Below are 23137 nucleotides of genomic sequence, written 5' to 3' on the forward strand. Positions count from 1 at the left end.
GGGTGGGGACGCCCCGCACATCCGCACAGCCCCCACGCTAAATAGGGTGTGCGGGAAGATATTGTTTCACTTTTTTTCAAAACTCGCTCGTGTTTAAATAATAAAATATTTGCGGGGAATTCATGAATAAAACCTTTTTTAAATACATCTTTTAGTAACTTTTATTGTATACAAACTAAAATACACAAATTCTTTGTTAAATTCCTAACAGTTTAACAAACAAGTAGCTGAAAAAAATATGAATATTTCATTAAAATAACAGTATCATTAATTATTATTATTATTTGATACCTTATAATCTTCTTTGATCATATCTGAGGCTTTTTCACCTATCATTATTATTGGTGCATTTGTATTTCCTCTAACTATTTGTGGCATGATGGAACCATCGATAACTCTCAAACCTTTTATATTATACACACGTAGTCTGGCATCAATAACTGCAGTTTTATCCTCAGATGGTCCCATTTTACATGTCCCTACAGGATGGTAGATCGTAGATGTATATTGTACTAGCAAACAATAAAAATAATCATAGGTCCCCCAATCATACTTTTCACAACCTCTAATCGGTCTTCGAACAAAGTGGGCACCATTTTTCTTAAAGGCTTCCGTCTGTTCTAAGGTGACAACATACCGCATTCCTTCGACCAATACATCTACATCTTCCTTAACAGTGAAAAATCCCGGATATATTAAAGGTTGACCAAATACTGGATCTGTCCGATTCAATAATATTTGCCCTCTACTTCTCGGTGTTAGTAAAAACGGTCTAGCTGTTAAACTATTAAAAAAGGCTAAAGGAAATACGGGCAGTTGTACATAAGTTTGCGGATCTGCATATAAATCTTCAAAATTTTGGCCATCGAAAAGCATTTGGATATCTGGAGCATTCTCACGTGCATATCTCGTTTTTATGTATCCAATACCATTGATAGTGTTAGTAGATGACAGTGGACCACTTTTCTGATCGAGTGGTTGCTGATAGTACTTTGTGATTTCATTTAACAGTTCAGGTCCACTCACTTGAGTCGAAGTTTTATTAAGAGCAATAATAAGTCCATCTGAAGTTGCATGATCTTGTAAATTCTGTCCCACTTGCAAATTGGATAAAACCGGTAATTTTAGACTTTTCAAGTGACGTCTAGGACCAATACCAGATAACATGAGTAATTTTGGTGAATTTATGGATCCAGCACTTACTATGACTTCTTTTCTGGCATACACATCTCGGTATACGCCGTTTCTGACGTAGGTTACTCCTTGCGCTACTTTTGTGACTGGATCAATAATTATTTTAGTAACAAATGCATTTACCATAATATCAATATTTGAGCGGGCGTCACGTATGGGTCTAATATAAGCCATATTTGTTGACCATCTGCGACCGTTGAAAGAAGTCGATTGACCAAATTCCGTGCCAATATTATTTTCTGCATTTAAATCAACTATTGGTAATCCCGTTTCGTTAAAAGCTTCCACTAACATAATTGAATTTGCATCTGTATAAGGAAACCTTTCAACATACATAGGTCCACCTACCCCATGATAATATGTGTCGTTAGCTTCAATGTTTCTGTTATTTTCGGACTTTCTGAAGTAGGGTAGTACCTGCAACGATATTTTTGAATTTTATTATTGTAAAATATTAAACAATTTGCATTCGAAATTTATCTTTATCAATTTTATAAAGAGGTAAAATTTGTTAATATATACAAAGTTGTTAGTAGTAGTGTCTATAAACGTATTCATATATTTACTAACAAATTGAAATATTGTAACTAATGATCCGATTTAGAAAATTATTTTACTGATAGCTACTACATTAACCCTCAGTACTAGAGCTAGTTGAATATTATTTATACGTCATATAAATAATACACAAAGTAGCAGATTCAATTCCGGTAAAAAGAATTTGGTACCTAATTTCTCAGTGCAATTCAATACGGGTTTCATTAGTATTCAGAACAAAATATATTCACGAAGGAAGTGTATCTATAGGTATTGTGATATAACACATCCTTATTCTTCTATGAAATAGGTAAACCATACCCGAGTGAAACCGGGGTGGATCAACTAATTTATAATATTCGTGAATTTAATAATCAACCAAAATAAATTCAAAACCTCTTTGTAGCTCCATCCAGGGTTTCCCAAAGCAGCCCAATTATCGTAGTCAAGTCGATTTCCTCTTATGTATATTAAGTAGTTAATAGCACTACTACCTCCCATAGTTTTGCCTCTGTAACAATACAAATTTCTTTAACAGATAAAAAGAGGAAAAACCGCGCGAACGGACTCCCTTGAAAAAGGACCCCGTATGGGTTCGAAACTAGTCGGGCTAACGTCGACTAAACACGTGAGTAAAGCCGGGACAGATATTATTTAGGATAAAAGAGAAGTTTGGTATAGTTTGAAGCATATTGTAAAATAAAATCCACACTAGTATTATAAATGCGAAAGTGTGTCTGCTAGCTTTTTGCGACCCAACAGCTTGACTGATTTTGATGGAATTTGGTACAGAGTTAACTTACATTTTGGGGAAGGACATAGGCTTTTGTATTCAGCAAAAACGAAAAAGAATTACCATAGAATTTTTTAAAACCTAAATCCACGCGGACGAAGTCTCGGGCATCATCTAGTGATTTTGCATTGCATTTGAAATGTCTATGCAAGCTACAAATAATAATAAACATAAAGTACTAACTTAGAAACACCGACATAGAGTACTAATACTTCACCGAATTAAAAAAAAAAACGATGAATTTCTTAACTACATTAATTTATTCTGACGTAATTATATTAATTACCGCAGTAAAATTACTTCTTTTTAGGGTTCCGTACCTCAAAAGGAAAAACGGAACCCTTATAGGATCACTTTGTTGCCTGTCTGTCTGTCTGTCTGTCTGTCAAGAAACCTACAGGGTACTTCCCGTTGACCTAGAATCATGAAATTTGGCAGGTAGGTAGATCTTATAGCTGACATTTAGGGAAAAATCTGAAACCGTGAATTTAGGATTAGATCACACAAAAAAAATTAAATTGTGGTCATGAACTAATAATTAGTATTTTCAACTTTCGAAGTGAGTGACTATATCACGTGGGTATCACATGAAAGGTCTTAACCTGTACATTCTAAAACAGATTTTTATTTATTTTTATGCATCATAGTTTTTGAATTATCGTGCAAAATGTCGAAAAAATACGACTGTAGTACGGAACCCTCATTGCGCGAGCCTGACTCGCACTTGGCCGGTTTATTTCTGTTACATTACGGATTTAATCTCAATAAGGTACAAAGCAGTTTTCCTTTTCTTCAAAACCGATACCAAAGTTTCTTTCATCAAATTCATGATATGCTATGCGATCACTGAACGCTCATAAAATAGCATCATTAATGATAGATTTATAAAGTCTTAGAGGCTTTTTCTACTCAGTAAATATTGTCACGTCCACTCTCTTGTGTAAAAGATAGTTTATGACCGAAGAAACGCCATTATTTTACCGCTGAAACGTGGCAGTCGGAAGATCGTTATTTATGAAGCAGAGTCTATAACAGAATGTGTCTGCTATTAAATGTTATCAAAACACGACCAAGAACTATTTATTCTTTACGAAGTTATAAATTATCTCCAAGTTACAGACAATCATTACCCCTCTACACTATCAATACCCCTTAGCTAACTGTGGCCCTACTGCGGTTGTTTGACAGCTACAATGTCACGATCGCAATCATCTGATTGGTTAATGCTCGCTCACTATTGGCCACAATGCATTGTTGCAACAAGAATCGCACAAATTCAGCCAATCAGAACAATTGAGATTGTAATAATGATTGATGCAGGTTTTAGACAATCGCCCTACTGGTCTATAATAAGGCATTCTAGAGCGAGTGGAGTGAAAATTATATTATAGTCCGGTCAATATTCTCGTTCCCAACATTCGTACCAATTTTCCCTTCAAAAATTGGTATGAATATTCCGTAGTTTGTAATAAGCTTTAGAATAAAGGCATTGTTATTGTCAGGCACTGGCGTGCAAGTCATAGAAGCACCAAAGCACTGCTTACTCCTTAAATAAATGCTAACCTAACTAATGCCTATTCAGCCGTATCTGCTAACACCGCGCACACCGAGAGATTCGCTGCCAATGCAGCAGACATGCAATACATAATTTTGACGCAATAAAGTCACTGGACAAGTGGGTGGATGAAGAAGGCAGAGGATCGTGTGTGGTGGTGCGCTCTTGGGAAGGCAGCAGTCCATACATGTCCAGCAGTGGACGTAAACAGACTGATTGATTGATTGAAAAAAGTTGAAGAAACATGAATCTTAGATTAGTGCTTACCTAGCCCAATGGCATCTGCCTCCAGCATAGCCTCTGCATGTTAGTTTCTCAGGTTGGGTCTGGTAGTTCCAATCTATGCTTGACCATCGCAGTGCTGGAGGTAAGGCAGGAACGCTTGTAACATCTGGCTCTTCTGGGCCGGCTTCTATTAGCAGTATCTGATAAAAGAAATGAAGTGTTTTAATCTTTAAAAAAAATTACAGGGCACCAACCATAAACCAAACCAACCACTAAAAATAGTACCCAAGTAGTTATTTTAAGAAGGTACCTAACAGTAATCTATACTAATATTATTGTAAAGAGGTAAAGTTCGTAAGTTTGTTTGTAAGAAGTAATCTCCGGAACTATTGAACCGATTTTGAAAATTCTTTCACCAGCAGAAAGCTAAGTACATTATTTCTGAGTGACATAGGCTATAGTTAGTGTTCAAAAAATTAGAGATCTCTGTGAAATTGTAATAAACTACTCGTGCGAAACCGGGGCGGGTTAATAGTTATAATTAACAGTATATTCTAATGAGATTGAAGGGGTTTTGCCCAGTTGTGTGATATAATATTCCTGATTGTGAGTAGGTAGGCATTATAATAGTATGTAACATCAAAGTGAAGGCATCCTTAAGGTTTGTACGCACCTGAGCGGCGCGGCGCGGCGCTTCAGCGAGCTGCACGTCGCGGCACAGAGCGTCAAAATATCATTTCTATCATTTTGTATGGCGCATATCGCACTAGAGCGGCGCTGCACAGCGCTTCACCGCGCGTTGCCGCGCGGCACGGCTGGAGAGAATATTTTGAAGCGCAGCGAAGCGACGCGCAGTGCAGTGACGCTAGTGCGACATACCCAGCGGCGCGGCACGGCGCTTCGCGCTCGTACGCGAACGGGTATAAAAGTGACGCGCAAGTGACGCGAGGTGCCGCGTACTGAAGTTGTAGTGCGGTAGGCACCGTCGAGCGGCCTGAGGTGACGCGTTCTGCAGTCGGACTGAAGCGCCGCGCCGCGCCGCTCAGGTGCGTACGAACCTTTAAGTATGTGATCGACATCCACTCGCACGAAATGGTTTATGTTCAACGTTTCTGGTACGAACCGCTAATGTTTAGAACGCCCTTCCGGCGACAGTGTTTTTTTTTAAATTCAGATACAAGTTAGCCCTTGTCTGCAATCTCACCTAGTGGTAAGTGATGATGCAGTCTAACCTGGAAGTGTTATGGCAGTTTTTATTAAACCCACACCCCTTTGGTTTCTACACGGCATCGTACCGGAACGCTAAATCGCTAGACGGCACGGTTTTGCCGGTAGGGCGGTAACTAGCCATGACCGCAGCCTCCCGGCCAACAGGCCAGACCAGAAATATAAAAATTATATAATACCAATGCCGGGAATTGAATCCGCGACTTCCCACTAATAAGACAACAGCGCTTACTACTGCTAGGGACCAGGGAGGGTGTAGATAATATAACTTTAGTACCTTCAAGGCATGAGTGTATAATAATCTTATTATAGGCAAGCGCGTTCCAACCTAGACCTCATCAATACTTTCCACAAGACATGATTTTCGTCATCTTGCAATAAAATAGAATTTTCAGCGGATTATAGCAAACTAAGCTTTTGGTTCATTGTATAAAATAGAATTTCTTTTTTCGACAATCACTATCTTTATTGCACGAATAAAGGTCAGAATCTTATAATTTGGTAAAACATAATATATTATTATTTCATTTGTAACTAAAAAAAATACTGGTAGTTATGGTTGAGATGTTTCATATAGAGTAAGTAATGATTTAGTACTTAAGGCAACACACTGCGCTGCACAGCGGGTTGTCTGACTACATATTATATTATTCTTTAATTTCTCCAAAGATATACTATTTTTCTTTGCATATAATGCTCTCCTGACTGAATTACGGCTACGCCGGCAAATATTACCACTGAGTAACACACACTAATGGGCCAGCAAATGGGTATTTTACTACTTTTTAATTTGATAAATATTATTACTTTATTATAAACTAGGATAAAAATAATGACGGACGCTGATAAAAATATTAAAATCCAACAAAGATTTACAAAAGTTACAGGCATTTTAATTTTGTAGTGGTCGGGTCTTCTCTCCCTTTCTCGCAAAACGAAAATTTGTATGAAACCACACGAAGCTACTATGGCTTTAGTAAGGTGTGACGTCAAAATACATATCGCTATCTCTGTCTAATCAGAACTATTTAAATGCTTATAACTTTTTTGTTATTTGATCGATTTAATTAGTTTTTTCAGTTTTCGTCATTATTTTTATCCTAGTTTATAATAAAGTAATAAAAAAATTGGAGTCAAATACCCAATTCAATACGACTGGAGAGCATGGCTCGTACGTGCTCTTCGAGGAACGGGATTGTGACACATTTAAATTCCCGACTCTACATGCTAATGAATTTCTTGAAAAAATAATATATTTTCAGCTTGATTTGGGACTCCGTAATCCGCAACCAAAAAAAAGCTGCCACTGGTTTAATAAGGTAGTCGTATAAAATCAAAACTTATAGGTACCTAGAACTAAAACCTATACAATCAAAATCAATAATCACAAAGAAAAATAATAAAGAATTCTACTAAATAGAAAATGTTGTAATGTAACTTAGAGCTTAGCACTTATCTAAATACTGTACAAAACATACCCGCGTGGAATGGTGTCAAGAATACTGGCTGCATTTTCACGCTGGACAGCCAGGCTGATCATTTGCGCAAATAATGAGCCAGTCCTTCTGTCCCAGACTAATTAATAGAACTTATGCATTTGTACTACCTACTACTATACGGTAGTGGTAATTGGAGGTCACTTTTTGAATCCAGCTCCTTCAAGCAAACGGGTGCGATCACGCGCGACGGCTTTACTCACCACCATCAAACATCCCCTTTTTAATGACAAGGTAGGTCTAACTTGTCAAAAATAATAATTTTAGGGTTCCGTACCTCAAAAGGAAAAACGGAACCCTTATAGGATCACTTTGTTGTCTGTCTGTCTGTCTGTCTGTCTGTCTGGCAGTCTGTCTGTCTGTCGGTCTGTCAAGAAACCTACTTCCCGTTGACCTTGAACTATGAAATTTGGTAGATAGATAGGTCTTATAGCAGACATTCGGGGAAAAATCTGAAAACCGTGAATTTGTGGTTACATCACACAAAAAAAAATTGTTGTCATGAACTAATAATTAGTATTTTCAATTTTCGAAGTAAGATAACTATATCAAGTGGGGTATCATAAGAAAGGGCTTTACTTTTACATTCTAAAACAGATTTTTATTTATTTATAGGCATACTTAATAGTTTTTGATTTATCATGCAAAATGTCGATAAAATACGATTCTAGTACGGAACCCTCAGTGCACGGGCCTGACTCTCACTTGGCCGGTTTTTTTTATCATAGATTAATTATTGGTCTCGCTATGTATACTTTTATCTATCCTCGTAGTATTACAAAAAATATGGCACGAATTTTAGTTAAATTTTGTCGCCATCGAAATTTCCAATCAAATTTAGTAACAACTGTTTTGCCACAGCGACAATTAACATGAAATATGGGCACTCCCAAACTAAATTCAAAAAGTTTGATCGAGTTTAAGCTGTGAAAATTGAATAATTTGACATCCAGTCCAAAAACTTGAAAATAATGGAGTAGTGTTCATTTTTGACTATATTTTTTTGTAAAGATTGGATAGATCTATTGCGTATGACATTGTATGCCAACCCATCGCCAGCTCACTACCGAGCACTGGTTTTGTCAGAATGAGAAGGGTTTGGCAGGCTGTTAAACTGCAGTCTTTACACACCTTTAAAACATTATGGAAAAACGAGAAGATCTCTGTTTAAGTAAATATAACAACTAGCTTATGCTCGCGACTTCGTCCGCGTGGACTATACAAATTTCAAACCCCTATTTCACCCCGTTAAGAGTTCAATTTTCAAAAATCATTTCTTAGCGGATGTCTACGTCATAATAGCTATATGCATGCCAAATTTCAGCCCGATCCGTCCAGTAGTTTGAGCTGTGCGTTGATAGATAGTCAGTCAGTCACCTTTTTCTTTTATACCTATAATTAGATTATTTTATTCCTATATTTTAATGCTGCCGAAAATTGTTAGTGTAAAGTAGGATATAGGTACCCATTCCCGTAACGCAAGCTATCTTTGTATTAAATTTTGTTCAAATAAAAAACGGAGGACCCCGTAAAAATATAGCACACAGACACCCTTTCGAATTTATAACATAGTTAATATTAAAAATAAACATTTTTAACTGAAAAAAATATTTAATTAATAAATGTGAAACATCATAAGTGGTTAAAAAAATTAAATAAAAATTTCATCTAAAACATTTGGAGTGAAATTCAGAGCACAGATATAAATATGGTTTCATTTAAATTTCATCCTTTGCTCTCCACTCCATTTAGGTACGTTGTTGCTATAGAGATTTTTCTCCGTTTTATGATTGTAGCGGTGTTATAACTCAGATACGTGTTTTTACAAGTTTTACTTTCTTTTTACATAAAATTCAAACGCTATATTTTGCAGAATATTACTCGCAACACATCAAACTGCTTAAAAGTGTACTCATAGCACGCTTCATACAAACATAGTTTGATTTTCCTTTGTATATTAACCAGTCAAACTCAATGAAAAATTGTATAAGGTGAGGTGAACTAGCTGCCGCCTGTCTTCAATTAGACCTGAATTTATAATAATACTTAATGCCCAAAATTGTATATGAAACGGAATAAACCAATTAAGCAATTACATATCACTTGCATTATCACTGAAGGAAACCATCGTGAGGGACCTGCAGCTGCACGCCTGAAAGTTTTCCATAATGTTCTCAAAGATTGTGAAGTCTCTGCACATGGCCAGCGCGGTGGACTTGGAATAAACCCTTCTCATTCTGAGACGAGACCTGTCCTCAGTGGTGGTTCGGCGATGGGCTGATCATGGTGAAACCAATTAAGTCATAATGGCTTTCCGAATTTACCCCGTCGCGTCGCCAATTTAAACACCACTTGCAAGTAAGATCGTTCAATTTAATTCTATGCTACAATTTTCCGCGGTAGCTATCGCGATGTTGTACGGTTTACGATTATGGCGGTGTTATAGGTATACTACTATATAACGTTTATGTGTTTTACACATTTTGCGTGTATTTTTAAATATTTCCAACGGTGTTCAACATTTACGAGGTTAATTCTTTATGTCAACAATACGATTAAATTGGATTCCGAATTTTTAAAGGCACTTTCACGTGATATTCGGTTTGATTTACCGTTATGGTGTTAATAAGCTTTTTTGTAAAGAATTTGCTTCAACAGATGATTTTCAAATCTTTTTTTTAATTTTTTACATACCTACCTACTAAAAATGCCTGTGATTTCGTCCACATGGATATAGTTTTTTTTTTAAACCCGTAGGAGCTCTATGGTTGTTTAGGATTAAAATTACCCCATACCTATTTCCGAGATGAAGCTATCTCTGTGCCAAATTAAGTAAATGATGCCCACGACTTCGTCCACGTGGATTAAGGTTTAAAAACCCTGTGGAAATTCTTTGATTTTCTAGGACAAAGTATAGCCCATATTATGTCTGTCCACAGAATGCAAGCTATCTCTGTGTATGAAACGTTAAAATCGGTTAAACTGATGGGCCGTGGAAAGCTCCCGGATAGGTAAACAGACACACTTCCACTTTTATAATATTAGCATGGATTGATTTGGGCTTTGAAGGTATTTAAAAATACAGGGTAAGTTGGATGTTTGAATACACAATCTGTTACAGGGTATATTATCTCTCTTACTTTAATAGTAAGAGAGATAATACTATTAAAGTAAAAAGTTCGTACAAAGTTTTGTACCTACCAAAAAAGTTTTGCATTTTGGTGTTAGGGTATTAGATAACTAAGCACTAAAGTCAAGAAATTTTGCATAACTTTGTTTATCAACAGGATTTAGGTAAATCAACTTGATAAAGGGTAATCTTAAATCGTATATTAAATTTATTCCAATCAACAACTTTTAGCTCGAACTCTCAAAGTTCCGTTATTAATTGAGGAACTGTTGGGGAGCCTGAATAGAGTAGTGCTGAGGAACTAGTCCCAACTTTGTTTGAATTTACTTAATATAGATAGGAACTACCGTGCATTGTTGTTGAATTCATCGTACCATCTAGCATTAATATCTCAAAGGGCGGAATGAATTCCAAAAAGTCTTGCTTCAATTTGTCTATTGGAGTATTGCTGTAAAAAACAGGACTGAAATTAGGAGATTTGGTATAACTATGACAAGGGGTCAACCCTGATTTAAGAAAACAGCGATTTGTACCTACGTAGGTATGATAGAAAATATTAAAATTATATTAAAAGCCAGTGGTATAACAAAATTAATAGTTTGACTGGTTAATCCGAAAAAGCCTGATAAAAAGACATTTCATAAATCTTTTTATAATGAAAAAAATCATTTGATAAATCAATTATGAAAGATCTTAAAATTCGTGCTACTGGAAGATAACCTACACTACAGTGCGTCCGGATTATAATGATTCCATAGTGAGAAATGAGTTTACCTAATAGTTCCCTATGAAAGTGCTTCCAAGTAATGCTTGTTTGAGTTTTCTAGACTCCGAAACCTACTTCTAAGAAGGCATACTCGTAAATTAAGGTAGCAAATGTTACCTTATTTCAGAGTTCAGACTACTTACAAAGTGTTTTAAACCTCTTACAACGTACTTTGAACAACGTAAGTTTGCTTTAACTTTTATAAGAGGATTTGTATAGTCAGTGTTGGAAATTAAATTGTATGCTTAACGTTTTGGGCGCTACCGGTAAAACGAGAGAGTCGAAAATTTCACGGAATTAATTTTGTTTTATTAAAATAATAACTCATGTCTACAAGCGTTACTTTTCGACTAAAACATTTTGCTTACACTTCGGCATACATAACATAATAAAAAAACCGGTAATGCGAGTCAGTCTCGCGCACGAAGGGTTTCGTACCATCATAGGTACAAGATATACGTAACACTTTTATGTAGAACACTGCAAGTTAAAAATGGACTGCGCCATCTAATGCCATTTAGTAAATATTTTTTTCATGGACACATTTTTTTTTGTGATGTACGCACAAATTCACAGTTTTCGGATTTTTCCTTTACTTGTGTTATAAGACCTACTTATCTGCCATATTTCATGATTTTAAGGTCTGCAGGAAGTACCCTATAGGTTTTCTTGACAGACACGACAGACAGACGTATAGACGGTCAGTCGGGCAGACGGACAGATTGACAGACGGATAGATGGTCCAACGACAGACAGACATATAGACAGACAGACTGACAGACAGACAGACAACAAAGTGATCCTATCCTATTTAAGTAATCTGTAAAAAATTGTAATCCTATTTGGCCTTATTTTCAGTCTGTTATTATGTAAAATTATATTGTATATATCGGCTGTTGATTGCAAAAAATAAATAAAATAAAATAAAATAAAATAAGAGTTCCTTTTTCCTTTTGAGGTACGAAACTCTAAAAACAAGATCAAATTCGTAAACAGAAGTATGTTAGTATTATTATAGTCTGTGACAGAAGTGCGACTGGGCGTGTTAATTATTATTCTATTTAATATTTCGAATGCGAAAGTGCGTTTGATTGTTGGTTTGTCCTTGAATCAGACCGCAACGGAGCAATGGACTGTCGTGATTTTTTTACATAAATTTAGTTAAAGACCTGGAGAATAACATGAGCTAATTTGGAATATTGAAGAGTTTTTTAATTAATAAAGAAAAATTCACACTGACGAAAACGCATCGTGGTTGTAATCTAGTGGGTACTGATAATACGGAAAACATAACTGCTAAACCTAATAATGTCTATCCCATGTAGTAAAGTAACTAGATTCACTAATAGGTACTGGGTGTCTGGTGCACTTTGGCTGCCCGTTTTGCAAGATCCTTTATTCACGCACATGCTAACTATAGAATCAACCCCCTTCGGCGGTGTTCCCACTAGATTACAGCCTGGGATTATTCAACGAGCGGATCCACAAATTACTGAAAGGCCGGTAAGGAACTGGCGATTTCTCTGGTACTGCAAATGTTCATGGGCGGCGGTAATCACTTAACACCAGGTGACCCGCCAACTCGTTTGCTCGCTATTTTTATTTAAAAAATGAAGTCGTACTAATTTTCGTAATATTACGCTGGTTTAACCACGGTCATTGAAATTCGACATGCGGTTGCATACACTTTGATAATATTGTTCCGTTGAAGTGAAAAAGCCGAAATGAAACACAGTCAAGGTTTACAAGAATTACAATGAATGAAGTAAATGATGTAACGGTGACTCTAACAATAATTATAGGTATTGAAACGTGAGATGGTTGACAATAGAATGGGTTTTGCAAAATTACTCTTGGCGTGACGAATCATCGCAAGGGGTGTAGTTTAGATATTAATGTGATAAAACTAATAAGGTGGAAGGGGGCGAAAAAGGTTTACTTCCAGCACCTAGGCCTATGCCAAGACCTAGGCCTAGGCATATGTGACTACGTTAGTATTGTCACATCAAAATTTAGAACGGCTGGCTATAAAGAGATTAGGTAGGTATAATTTTCCATTTTAAATTATCAATATGCATTGTGCCCGTGCAAATTTTTACTGAAAGGGGTTATGTCTGATTAAGGGTCATTATCAGTCGAATTTAGCAACCAGTTACGGACTCCTTTCAATGTTGCTGAACCGAACAGATCGCTGGCGTAACGAATCTACTCCCACTTTCGTTCAATAAGTTACTCAAGAGTTATTGTACTCTGTAACAATAGGTCCAAGATCGCGTATATCTACACCGCAAAGAAATCAGTAGCTGGATCTAGGTAAATATTAGCTGCTTACACGAACAAGTTGTAATTCCATTTTGTAATGTAATTTCAAGTTTGATGTTATAATTTTTTTTTAAATTAATAATAATTATACAAAAATCGTCATTTATTTATTATTTATTTTCTATTCTGATTCTGACTTAACTTTTTCTACGTCGTCCATGTGCAATATTTATCAAGAAAAGCTTATGAGTTTTGACAAAATAATATGTTCCCAAGATTTTATGATTTTAAGATAATATGAGTTTAGATAAAGTAGTGTATGAAACTCTACATTACTTAATACTCGTCATGATAGAAAAAATGATTATTGCACTGTGGAAAATTGCTTCTTAAAAATGAGGTCAATAATAGAAGAAAATAAGGTCAAGTCTGTTAAATTACACTACTAATTACTTAGTAGTAATTATTATTAGTGTGATTTAAGTAGTCCTTATTTTCTTTTAATCAGCTTTGTCCTTATTTTCTTTTAATTAGCTTCCAATAACAGCTAATTTCTTACAATAGCAAAGCTAGGAAAATTACTATCTACAGTACGCGGCCGAAAGTAATGTACATCAACCTTTAGAATGACATTTCGGCTTTGTAGAGCGTTGTCTCTGTCACTCATACCTATGTAAGTATAGGACGTTTTGTCGGTCTCAACGACAGGGACAGCGCTCTACAAATCTGCTACCTCCTTCTGAAGGTCGATATACATTACTTTCAGCTGCGTACTGTACCATTGTATTTAATTAATCTATGATAGTTAATACAAATTTTTGTATAATGGAAAAAAAGATCCAATTTATTTGCCCAGTAAGTTACCTGTATTGAATATATCTCAATAGGAGCGAGTCTATTTTAAATGATTAGTCATGGTTGGATGGAAGGTGTTAATAGATCGAGTCGTACATAAAAGGTTTCGACATGTAGGTATAATACAAATTTCTAATCTCAAATGATGGTTGAAGCTCTAACATCCGCTTTATATTATCATCATTATCATCATGATGATCAACCCATCGGCTGGCCTAGTGCTGAGCACAAGTCTCTTCTCGGAATGAGAAGGTTACATAACCTTAAAACCAGCTCTGCAGTGTATCACAATATTTGTATGATAAACATGACAAGCTTAAAATCTTAAAGGACATAAACATAATATCTTATTTCGGAAAATTATGTAGATAGAAAATTATTGTGTGGTTTGTAAAACGGTTCTCTATTAAACTACCAGTAAGCAGTTGGGAATTCAGTTCCACAAGAACTAGCGAAAGACAGCGATTGTAAAAGTTTTTCGCTTTCGGAGACGGCGTCATTGTTTCACTTTCACGGAATTGTAGTTTTCTGGAAGGTACCTTTCTCAAAGAGAATCTCTTAAGGTTTCTTGTGCATGTCCTTTCAATTCTTTAGTTTTTAAGATTATGGTGCAAAAAATACCTGGAATTTCATTATACATAAAACATAAAAATTGGTAGGGGTGCTTAATATTCCACCACATTTTCCATTCTCTCGCCAAATTCAGGAGCCTGGAGGTCGTCCTACGATTTGCTTAGGTATCCTTTTATGGCCTCCATTCCAACTAAAGATTTCTTCCCCAGGGGTCATCGGTTCTACGACCGATATGACCTGCCCACTGTCACTTCAGCTTGCTTATCATATTGTGTGCCACGCCTAGGTCATGACACCATAAAATCATAGTTTTGCTATTATGTAGTCCAGTAAATAGAGCATTTAACCTCGCACTTAATTTCCGATCCCATTTCTTTTTTTTTTAGGTTAAGGGTCACTTACTGACCATAAAATGACAAAATGCTGTCAGATCCAGGTGGAGCTTCGATCGCAATCTTGAGGGAAAGTTTTTGGCTGATATCTCGGAAACTATCCATTTTAGGGCAAAAGTTATTAAGACTATTATTGTAGAGAATAAAATTTTGCATCTTTTATTTCCCGTAAACTTTTTTGTAAAAATGATTTTTTGGTCAGTAAGTGACCCTTAACCTAAAAAAAAAAAATTGGATCGGAAATTTAGTGCGAGGTTGACCAAAAAAAAAGGCTTTATTTACTGTACTATATATTGTACTTTAAGAGGTAGAGGAGAGGAGGAAATCTATCGCAAAATTAATCAAACTCAGATAATTATTAATCTGTATCCATAAAAAAATGGACCTCCTCTTTTGAAGTCGTTTGAAAATTGAATAGCATAAGGTTTCGTTTTAATCAACCTAAATTACAAGCTTTATATTGTCCTTCCAGATTTTTTATATCATTTGTATTTCTTCAGAAAAGTTTTGTTCAGGCGATGCTAATTTAAAGAAAGTTCTGCAAAGCGTCGCGTTGCTTAAATATAAGTAATAGTATTTTTCATAATCTCTTGGTAAATACTTTTAGCACCTAAGTAATGCGCGGAAAACCTACTTAGTCTTTGGTGAAGGTTTCACATTGAATAATAATGCAATGGGTTCCCAAATTCTTCCGCATTGGTACGATACGGAAGACTACGGAAGACAAAGTTCTATTTTGAGTATAGACTACAAAGTGGATCGGAGTGGTGAAAAGTAGAATACCTATAGCAGTAGGGTAAGGATGCCAAATATGAGATGGTTGCCAAATATGAGATAGTGAGGTTTTGGCGTAACTAATCACCACCGCTATTTAGCGCTATTGTCGTTAGTTCAAAATTCGAACCGATGTTAGTGTATAATAACTACATAGTTTACTCCGATGTACGAAAGAAAGTAAAAGCCTAATTTGGATTTCGGATTCTAAAATCAGTCATCCACCCAGTTTTCGACTTTGTATAACCACCACAATCACGCTGACTAACCTAAATAGGCCACACGGCACTCAATATAGCTATTTCTAGTTTGGGAGGTAGGTAAAAATAGAATCCATTATTGTATAGAATTAGAGCTTGATCTAAGTATTCTAGTTGTCATTGTAGGTCTTTCACGGTCTTCCGTTCCGAGTTCAAGGTGACATAATAGAATGCCTCGATTTTCGGACATTAGAAAAACTGACCTTGTCAACGGTTCATTGTTATCCAAAGGGGCCACGGGATGATAAGAATAAAATAAATCATTAGTTATCTAAGGTACTTACCTACTAAGGCTTTTATAATACTGAGTGTGTAGTGTAATTATTTCTGTTTGTAGGGTTCCATACACGAAGAGTGCCAACGAGACCCTTTTACTAAGCCTCTGCTGTCGTCCGTCCGTCCGTCCGTCCGTATCTCATGAACCGCAATAGCTAGAGTTTAGATTAGTTAGATTAATTATAATGCGTTTATAACATGCTAGGTCGAGTAAGATACAAAGAAACGATAAAAATGTAGTTTCATAGCTGCTATAAACTATCACAACTTCCTCAGTCATAACGTTGCGTTACTTAACAACAGATTCTTAAGTCAATAAAAAAACACCGGCCAAGTGCGAGTCAGGCTCGCGCATTGAGGGTTCCGTACTACAGTCGTATTTTTTCGACATTTTGCACGATAATTCAAAAACGATGATGCATAAAAATAAATAAAAACCTGTTTTAGAATGCACAAGTGAAGACCTTTCATATGATATCCCACTTGATATAGTTACTTACTTCGAAAATTTAAAATACTAATTATTAGTTCATGACCACAATTTCATTTTTTTGTGTGATCTAACCCTAAATTCACAGTTCTCAGATTTTTCCCCAAATGTCAGCTATAAGATCTACCTACCTGCCAAATTTCATGATTCTAGGTCAACGGGAAGTACCCTGTAGGTTTCTTGACAGACGGACAGACAGACAGACTGACAACAAAGTGATCCTATAAGGGTTCCGTTTTTCCTTTTGAGGTACGGAACCCTAAAAAACACGAACTTAATACTACTGTCTCACGGTAAAACAATAGTTTGGTGTTGTACCTAATACTTACTATTCATAGCTGTTTTTCCTTCGATTAAGTATGAATAAAAACAAGGATAGAGGTAAGTAGTTTTATTGTAATAGATAAAATTGATAGGAAGGTGTGCTATAAATTGCTTCTCAATAAAATTGTTACCAAGAAGGAAATGTGTTTGCGAGGAAATGAGAAGAATTTACAAAATACGTGAATTTTTTTTTGTGGTGTCATATCACTGATTATTATCAGTACTATCACCTGATTTCATTTTGCCAGCTTTCTGGTTACACCTGTATATACTTGTGCACTCAATTTAGCGATAAAAAGCAAAAAGTAAATAGCACTTACCCTCCATGATTTTATTTCTGATAAGCGATTAGCAACTACACATCCAGCCGAACCAGCTCCTACAATAATGAAGTCATAACCATGACTTTGCCTCTTCTTCCTCAGCCGGTCAGTTTTACTATTCTGCGATGAATATCGAGCGGTTTCTGAAATCAAGGATTCTTTTGAAAAACAATTAAAAAGAAGTTTATTCGTAGTGCGCTCTAAACAAACGTACAGTAAGCAGATTTGTAGAGCGTTGTCCCTGTCGTTGAGACCGGCAAAACGTCATATAGGTATGAGTGACAGAGACAAAGCTCTACAAAGCCGAAATATCATTCTAAATGCCGATGTACATTACTTTCAGCTGCGTAGGTACTGTAGGTAATTTGTTGTCATTTAGATATTAACCAATCAAACTCATTGGAATTTTGTAGATATGTTTTTAAAATAATATCTGTGTCAGTAGTTTTCCAGATTAAAATATACAGTTTCAAAGTTACACGGGCTCAAGGATTTACATCATCATGATCAACCCATCACTGACTCATTACAGATCAGTCTCTTCTCAGAGTGAGAAGGGTTTTGTCCATAGTCTACCACGTTGGCCAAGTGCGGATTGGCAGACTTCACTCACCTTTGAGAAGATTATGGAGAACTCTCAGGCACGTAGGTTTCCTCACGATGTTTTCCTTCACAGTGATATTTAATTATTTAAAACGCACATAGCTCCGAAAAGTTGGAGGAGCGTGTTCGGGATCGACCAACCTTCGATTAGGATGTCCTAACCACTAGGCTATCACAGCTTTAAGGATTTACATACCTAGTACAAACCTTTAGACCCTTGTTACTTTGAAACAAGATAATTTTACGGATATCTGGCAAACCACAGACACATATTATTGGAAAGAGTTATTTATTACTGAGGGTACTTATAAAAATACGACGTAAAAAGTAGAAAGAAAGAAAGAAGAAATAAAGAAATGCATTTATTTGTTGTTGGTGTCACAGACAAACACTAAGTACAAATGTAACATTTTCATCTGTGACACCACCCCAAATGGTTGTACATCTCAGCATAATGTCTTGCATTCTATGCGTTAACACACATAAGATGCAGGACGCTGATTTTCAGCTGTGGCCCGGGTGACGCCACAGTTACAACCGTAAATTATAACACATAAGATTAAAATTACTAATTACTATTACTAGTACGATGGAAAATTATTAGGGGATAAATTTATTACCTGGATTAGATGGATTGCTACTTCCTGGTGATGATGGTTTTGGAAATAGAATTGGTGACTCAGTATTGCTTGAATTGGGGTTCGAATTTGGTAAGCTTATCGTAGCCGCACCGTATAGACGTGTTAGAAGCGCTAAATACATAACAGCAGATTGGGAACATGCTGCTAAAGGAACTTGTGCCTGAGAACATATTTGGCTTATATCCTCCGGGGCCCAGACAGTTGCCATTATATGTCTTTTTAAATCACTTCACTTTGAAATATTCAAAGTCCTGTGTTATGCAGATATTCTTATATAATTATGCAGATGCTACTCTTATAAAACAATGGGTATGACAACTTTTTCTGATTCTCACATGAACGCGTTCAACAGCATGAGATAACGTAAGCCAAGTGAAAGACACATAAGTAGATGCAAGAATTATATACGAGTACGTTAGTCAAAAAGCGAAGTTTTTTACCATTTCAATGAATAAATTAGTTGAGTTCAATTAATATTAGGATATAAGAAACTGTATCAAATAATTAGGTAACGATAAAGTATATTGTTAGTAAAATAAATTGTTAGGTATAGCTTGCCTATACGATTGGGAAAAACTATATCACACCTTTTTGAGATATTATGTATAATTAATTCTACTAGATCATCCGACTTCGCCTACGTGGATTAAGTTTTTTTTAAATCCTTTAGGAACTATTATATGTAGTATATTTCTACGGCTATACTCACGGATCCAGTCGACGTTAGCAACACGAACTGTTTGATTTTCTGTGATAGAAGAAATCTTATGTCCATCTCCGAAGTTCAAACTGTCTCTGTATCAAGGTTTGTCAAAACGGGTTAAGCAGATGGGTCTCGAAATGGTAGTAGACAGACAGATATACCCAGAATATTAGTATGCATATGGATTATTATGTAGGTACCTAGTTGTGCTATTAGGCTATTCAGCGAAAAATGGCAGGCGGAAAAGCGCTCGCGGGTTTCCGCTCAAGCGTGTTGTATGGAAATGTTAGAAGAGCGTCATAATACTTATATCAGCGCGGTAAACCTAAATATATCTATAAAAGGCTGAAAAAAATTCGCCCTAGATTTTTCCTGGCCTTACCTTGACTCGGTCCAAATTCTTCATTCTGTGATGAAGATCATAATAATTGAGATAATAGCTATTAAGTTCAAGATCAAACTACTTTTTTCTGCAAAGAAACCTCGAGTCAATAGGTACAACATCACAACAAATAGGCTTTTGCTTAGGACTAACGATTTTAAGCTTATTTCGTGGTTTAACGACATATTATAATGTAGACTAACTCATGCTCGCGACTTCATCCGCGTGGACTACATAAATTTCAAACCCCTATTTCACCCCGTTAGGGGTTGAATTTACAAAAATACTTTCTTAGCGGATGCCTACATCATAATAGCTCTGCATGCCAAATTTCAGCCCGATCCGTCCAGTAGTTTGAGCTGCGCGTTGATAGATCAGTCAGTCAGTCAGTCACCTTTTCTTTTTATATATTTAGATAACAGATACATATATCACGATTAATTTGAAGATTTTATACTTTTTACTTAGGTACTACTTTTTCCTGCAAATTTTTAGACCGAAAATATTTTTATACAATGCTACTCGTACAACCTGGAATCCGAAATAACGAGGTCATGTCCCAATGCCATTTGGATTATACAAACAAAATAACTAAACTATAAAATATAGTATTTCATGTCTCCATACCTCAATTCTCTAAGATCCAGTTGCATGACACTCACATGACAGGCAGTTAAAGTTTCATAACGGTTATCGTTAAACCAACCATGATTAAGGTTTATAGTTCAAATGTTTGTCCATAGTTAGTAAGTCCTAATTCATGCAATTCATTTTGTCTTTATTGACGGTCAAGGTCGGTTTATAGAATAGCGTTTGACTGCAGTCACACCTGCTGGTAAGTGATGATGCAGCCTAAGGTGGAGCGCGCTTACTTAGTAGATACCTTTCACTCTTGACTTGAAGGTAACTGTATTAAAAGTGGTGGGGAAAACTGAAGCTGAAAGGACATTTCATATCCTAGCGGTTCGAATTAGAAATGCGGAAACGAATCACTTCGTACTTGTCCGTGAAATTTCGACTACGTAATTATGGGTGCAGACCTTAACAATGCAGTACAATAGTAGTAAGGTGAAACTAGTAGTCTAAAATAATGGGATAGACTAACTTTAAACGCTGGTCATGCAACTGAACCTAAATCCAACTCAACTCTGCATGTGAATGTTGAAGTTATTCAGACAAAATCCATGATCGTACGCTACGATAAATTAAATCCGTGATTGTATGCTCAGTTAATTTAATACATTGGGGCCGATTCTCTTGTACACAATCTCTAAACTAAACTAAATTAACAGGTCTAAATCTAGTGCTATCCTTTTCCGCAAGCAACAGTATGAAAGGTATAGCAATATAATATTTAGACGTGCCATTTTAGTTTAGTTCAGAGATTGTGTACAACGGAATTAGCCACATTGTACGTGTAATTAAAATGTTCCGGAGGTGATTACAGTTGTAATAAAATTGCGGTGGTTTCACGTGATTTCATTACGATCGGACCGGCTGCTGCGATCGCCGAATGGATACAAAATTAATTTTGATCTGGTTATTGTTTCGATTGTTTTATCGATTCTATATAATATTTTTGGAAGTGCAAAAATAACATAGGTGCATATTATAATATCGAAAGGCAATAATTACTAGAACAGTTTAAACGTTTTGTAATGAGTCACAGCCGATGACAAGTTAAACACGATGTTAAAGACAGTTATTTATTATTTGAAGAAAATAACCGAGGAGAGGTTTACAAGTACTTAAGCTATTTAACCTATTTGGTAATGCACTTGTTAAGACTTGTTGACACACTCTGAGGTACACTTTGATCAATGATCAATATATTATATCAAAGAAATGTAATTAATAAACAATTATTACAAAATCAAGAGGTATTTGGTAGCTATCTAATTTGATATTACAAAATGTGACCACAAATATGATATTAATAGTAGTTCAATTAAGAAAGAATTTGGAAAGTTCCATTATAGTCAGATTTCAACACGTACCTAGTTCGTCTAAGTAGATAAAATAATGGTTAGGTCATGCGAGACCAATAATAGGCTACTTGACAATTTTTTTAAGTTGGTCTTAAATGGTTAATATTTGTCCTATTATATCAAAAAAATTAACACTATATTTTTTTGCGCCCTAAAATAAAATAATAACCACAGGGTTATACTGTTGTTTACAAATGCATGACGTCAGAGCACAGATAATCTATCGGCCAAACATGGCCGACAGTGTTTTCACCTGTCTAAGAAAAATATTTTTTTAAATTAAAGTTTTACGGTTTTTAGGGCGCAAAAAAATATAGTGTTAATTTTTTTGATATAATAGGACAAATATTAACCATTTAAGACCAACTTAAAAAAATTGTCAAGTAGCCTATTAATCTATGGGTTAGGTACATTACAGTTTTACGGAGCTTATATTAGCAACTATAACTAATGTGCAAATAATAACAAAATAGTATTATTAATTTTATTTTTAACAAATAGGTACGTCTCGGTTATATTCAATTAACTTTCAATAAAAATATCCTAAAAGTTCTTTTGAGTTGTTAGTATTTCTAAGTAAGTAGGTATAATACTAACTGATTATTATTGTTATAGCGAGAGACATAATATACAATGTTGTTAGACGTTTATTAAATGGGTCAAATAGAAAGTTTGGATTTTTTATCGTTTTACAGATCTGGCTTGGTCACAAATTGGTCATTCATTAGTATTTCCTTGACCTGCTGAGATCGATAACACACTCAATTAAAATATTATTATACTGATATCAATAGGCTTTTTGTCCAACTGTCATGTCTTTGTTCAAACTAATTTGATATTTAATGTTAATAATATAGGTAATGACAAAAGCGTAAAATAAAGCTAGTTTTTACGTACAAGTATAAGGGACTTGTCCGACCGCCGACGATTAGCGAAAAACCAGTTGAGCTAAAAACTAAAACAAGTTGGCGACCAACGAGAAGCGATTGTATAGGTAGAATCGTTTTGTCGCTGGGCTATAAGCGAGTATGCGAGTGTGACGATCGATTACTCAATCCGCCGGTCGCTCAATTGATACCTGTGCAAACGTTTTGACCGCCAACATAGCATTGCTGAGTATGTTTTTTTATTAATAGCTCTTGTAGCTGCGACAAACTAGTGAAGAGAGAGTTCTCGCCAACCGCGACACTGCACAGTCAGCGATCAACTATATTATATTGTTACAAAGAGTGTTACAACTCTAGAAGCTTCAAGTGCCTACCTACGTGTTTGGGTCGAGACAAGTAGTGTGTTAATAAACGTTTTAGTTTCGGAAACTGGCATTTTAATCCGAACCCCTAGCACGTAACAATGTAAATATATTATTGA

General features: G+C 35.7%; 1 protein-coding gene across 1 annotated transcript; it reads right to left on the minus strand.

The window, feature by feature from the left end:
* Window positions 1–260: 260 nt before the first annotated feature.
* On the minus strand, window positions 261–17979 carry LOC117984059 (glucose dehydrogenase [FAD, quinone]-like). The gene is made up of 5 exons (XM_069499928.1): window positions 17976–17979; window positions 17450–17595; window positions 4347–4504; window positions 2128–2242; window positions 261–1611 (listed from the first exon to the last, which is right to left on the minus strand). The coding sequence occupies exons 1-5, from the start codon at window positions 17977–17979 to the stop codon at window positions 268–270; spliced, it is 1767 nt and encodes a 588-aa protein (XP_069356029.1). The 3' UTR covers window positions 261–267.
* Window positions 17980–23137: the final 5158 nt, after the last annotated feature.

This window comes from Maniola hyperantus, chromosome 7, assembly GCF_902806685.2.
Source record: "Maniola hyperantus chromosome 7, iAphHyp1.2, whole genome shotgun sequence".
NCBI classification, from domain to species: Eukaryota; Metazoa; Arthropoda; class Insecta; order Lepidoptera; family Nymphalidae; genus Maniola; species Maniola hyperantus.

What these genes read in the sequence shown, in the direction of transcription:
- LOC117984059 (XM_069499928.1), bottom strand. An exon ending in CAGAAATAAAATCATGGAGG is followed by an intron (nt 4,505 to 17,449) that starts GTAAGTGCTATT and finishes TTCTTTTATCAG; the next exon opens with ATACTGCTAATAGAAGCCGG. An exon ending in CTGGATGGAGCTACAAAGAG is followed by an intron (nt 1,612 to 2,127) that starts GTTTTGAATTTA and finishes ATATCGTTGCAG; the next exon opens with GTACTACCCTACTTCAGAAA.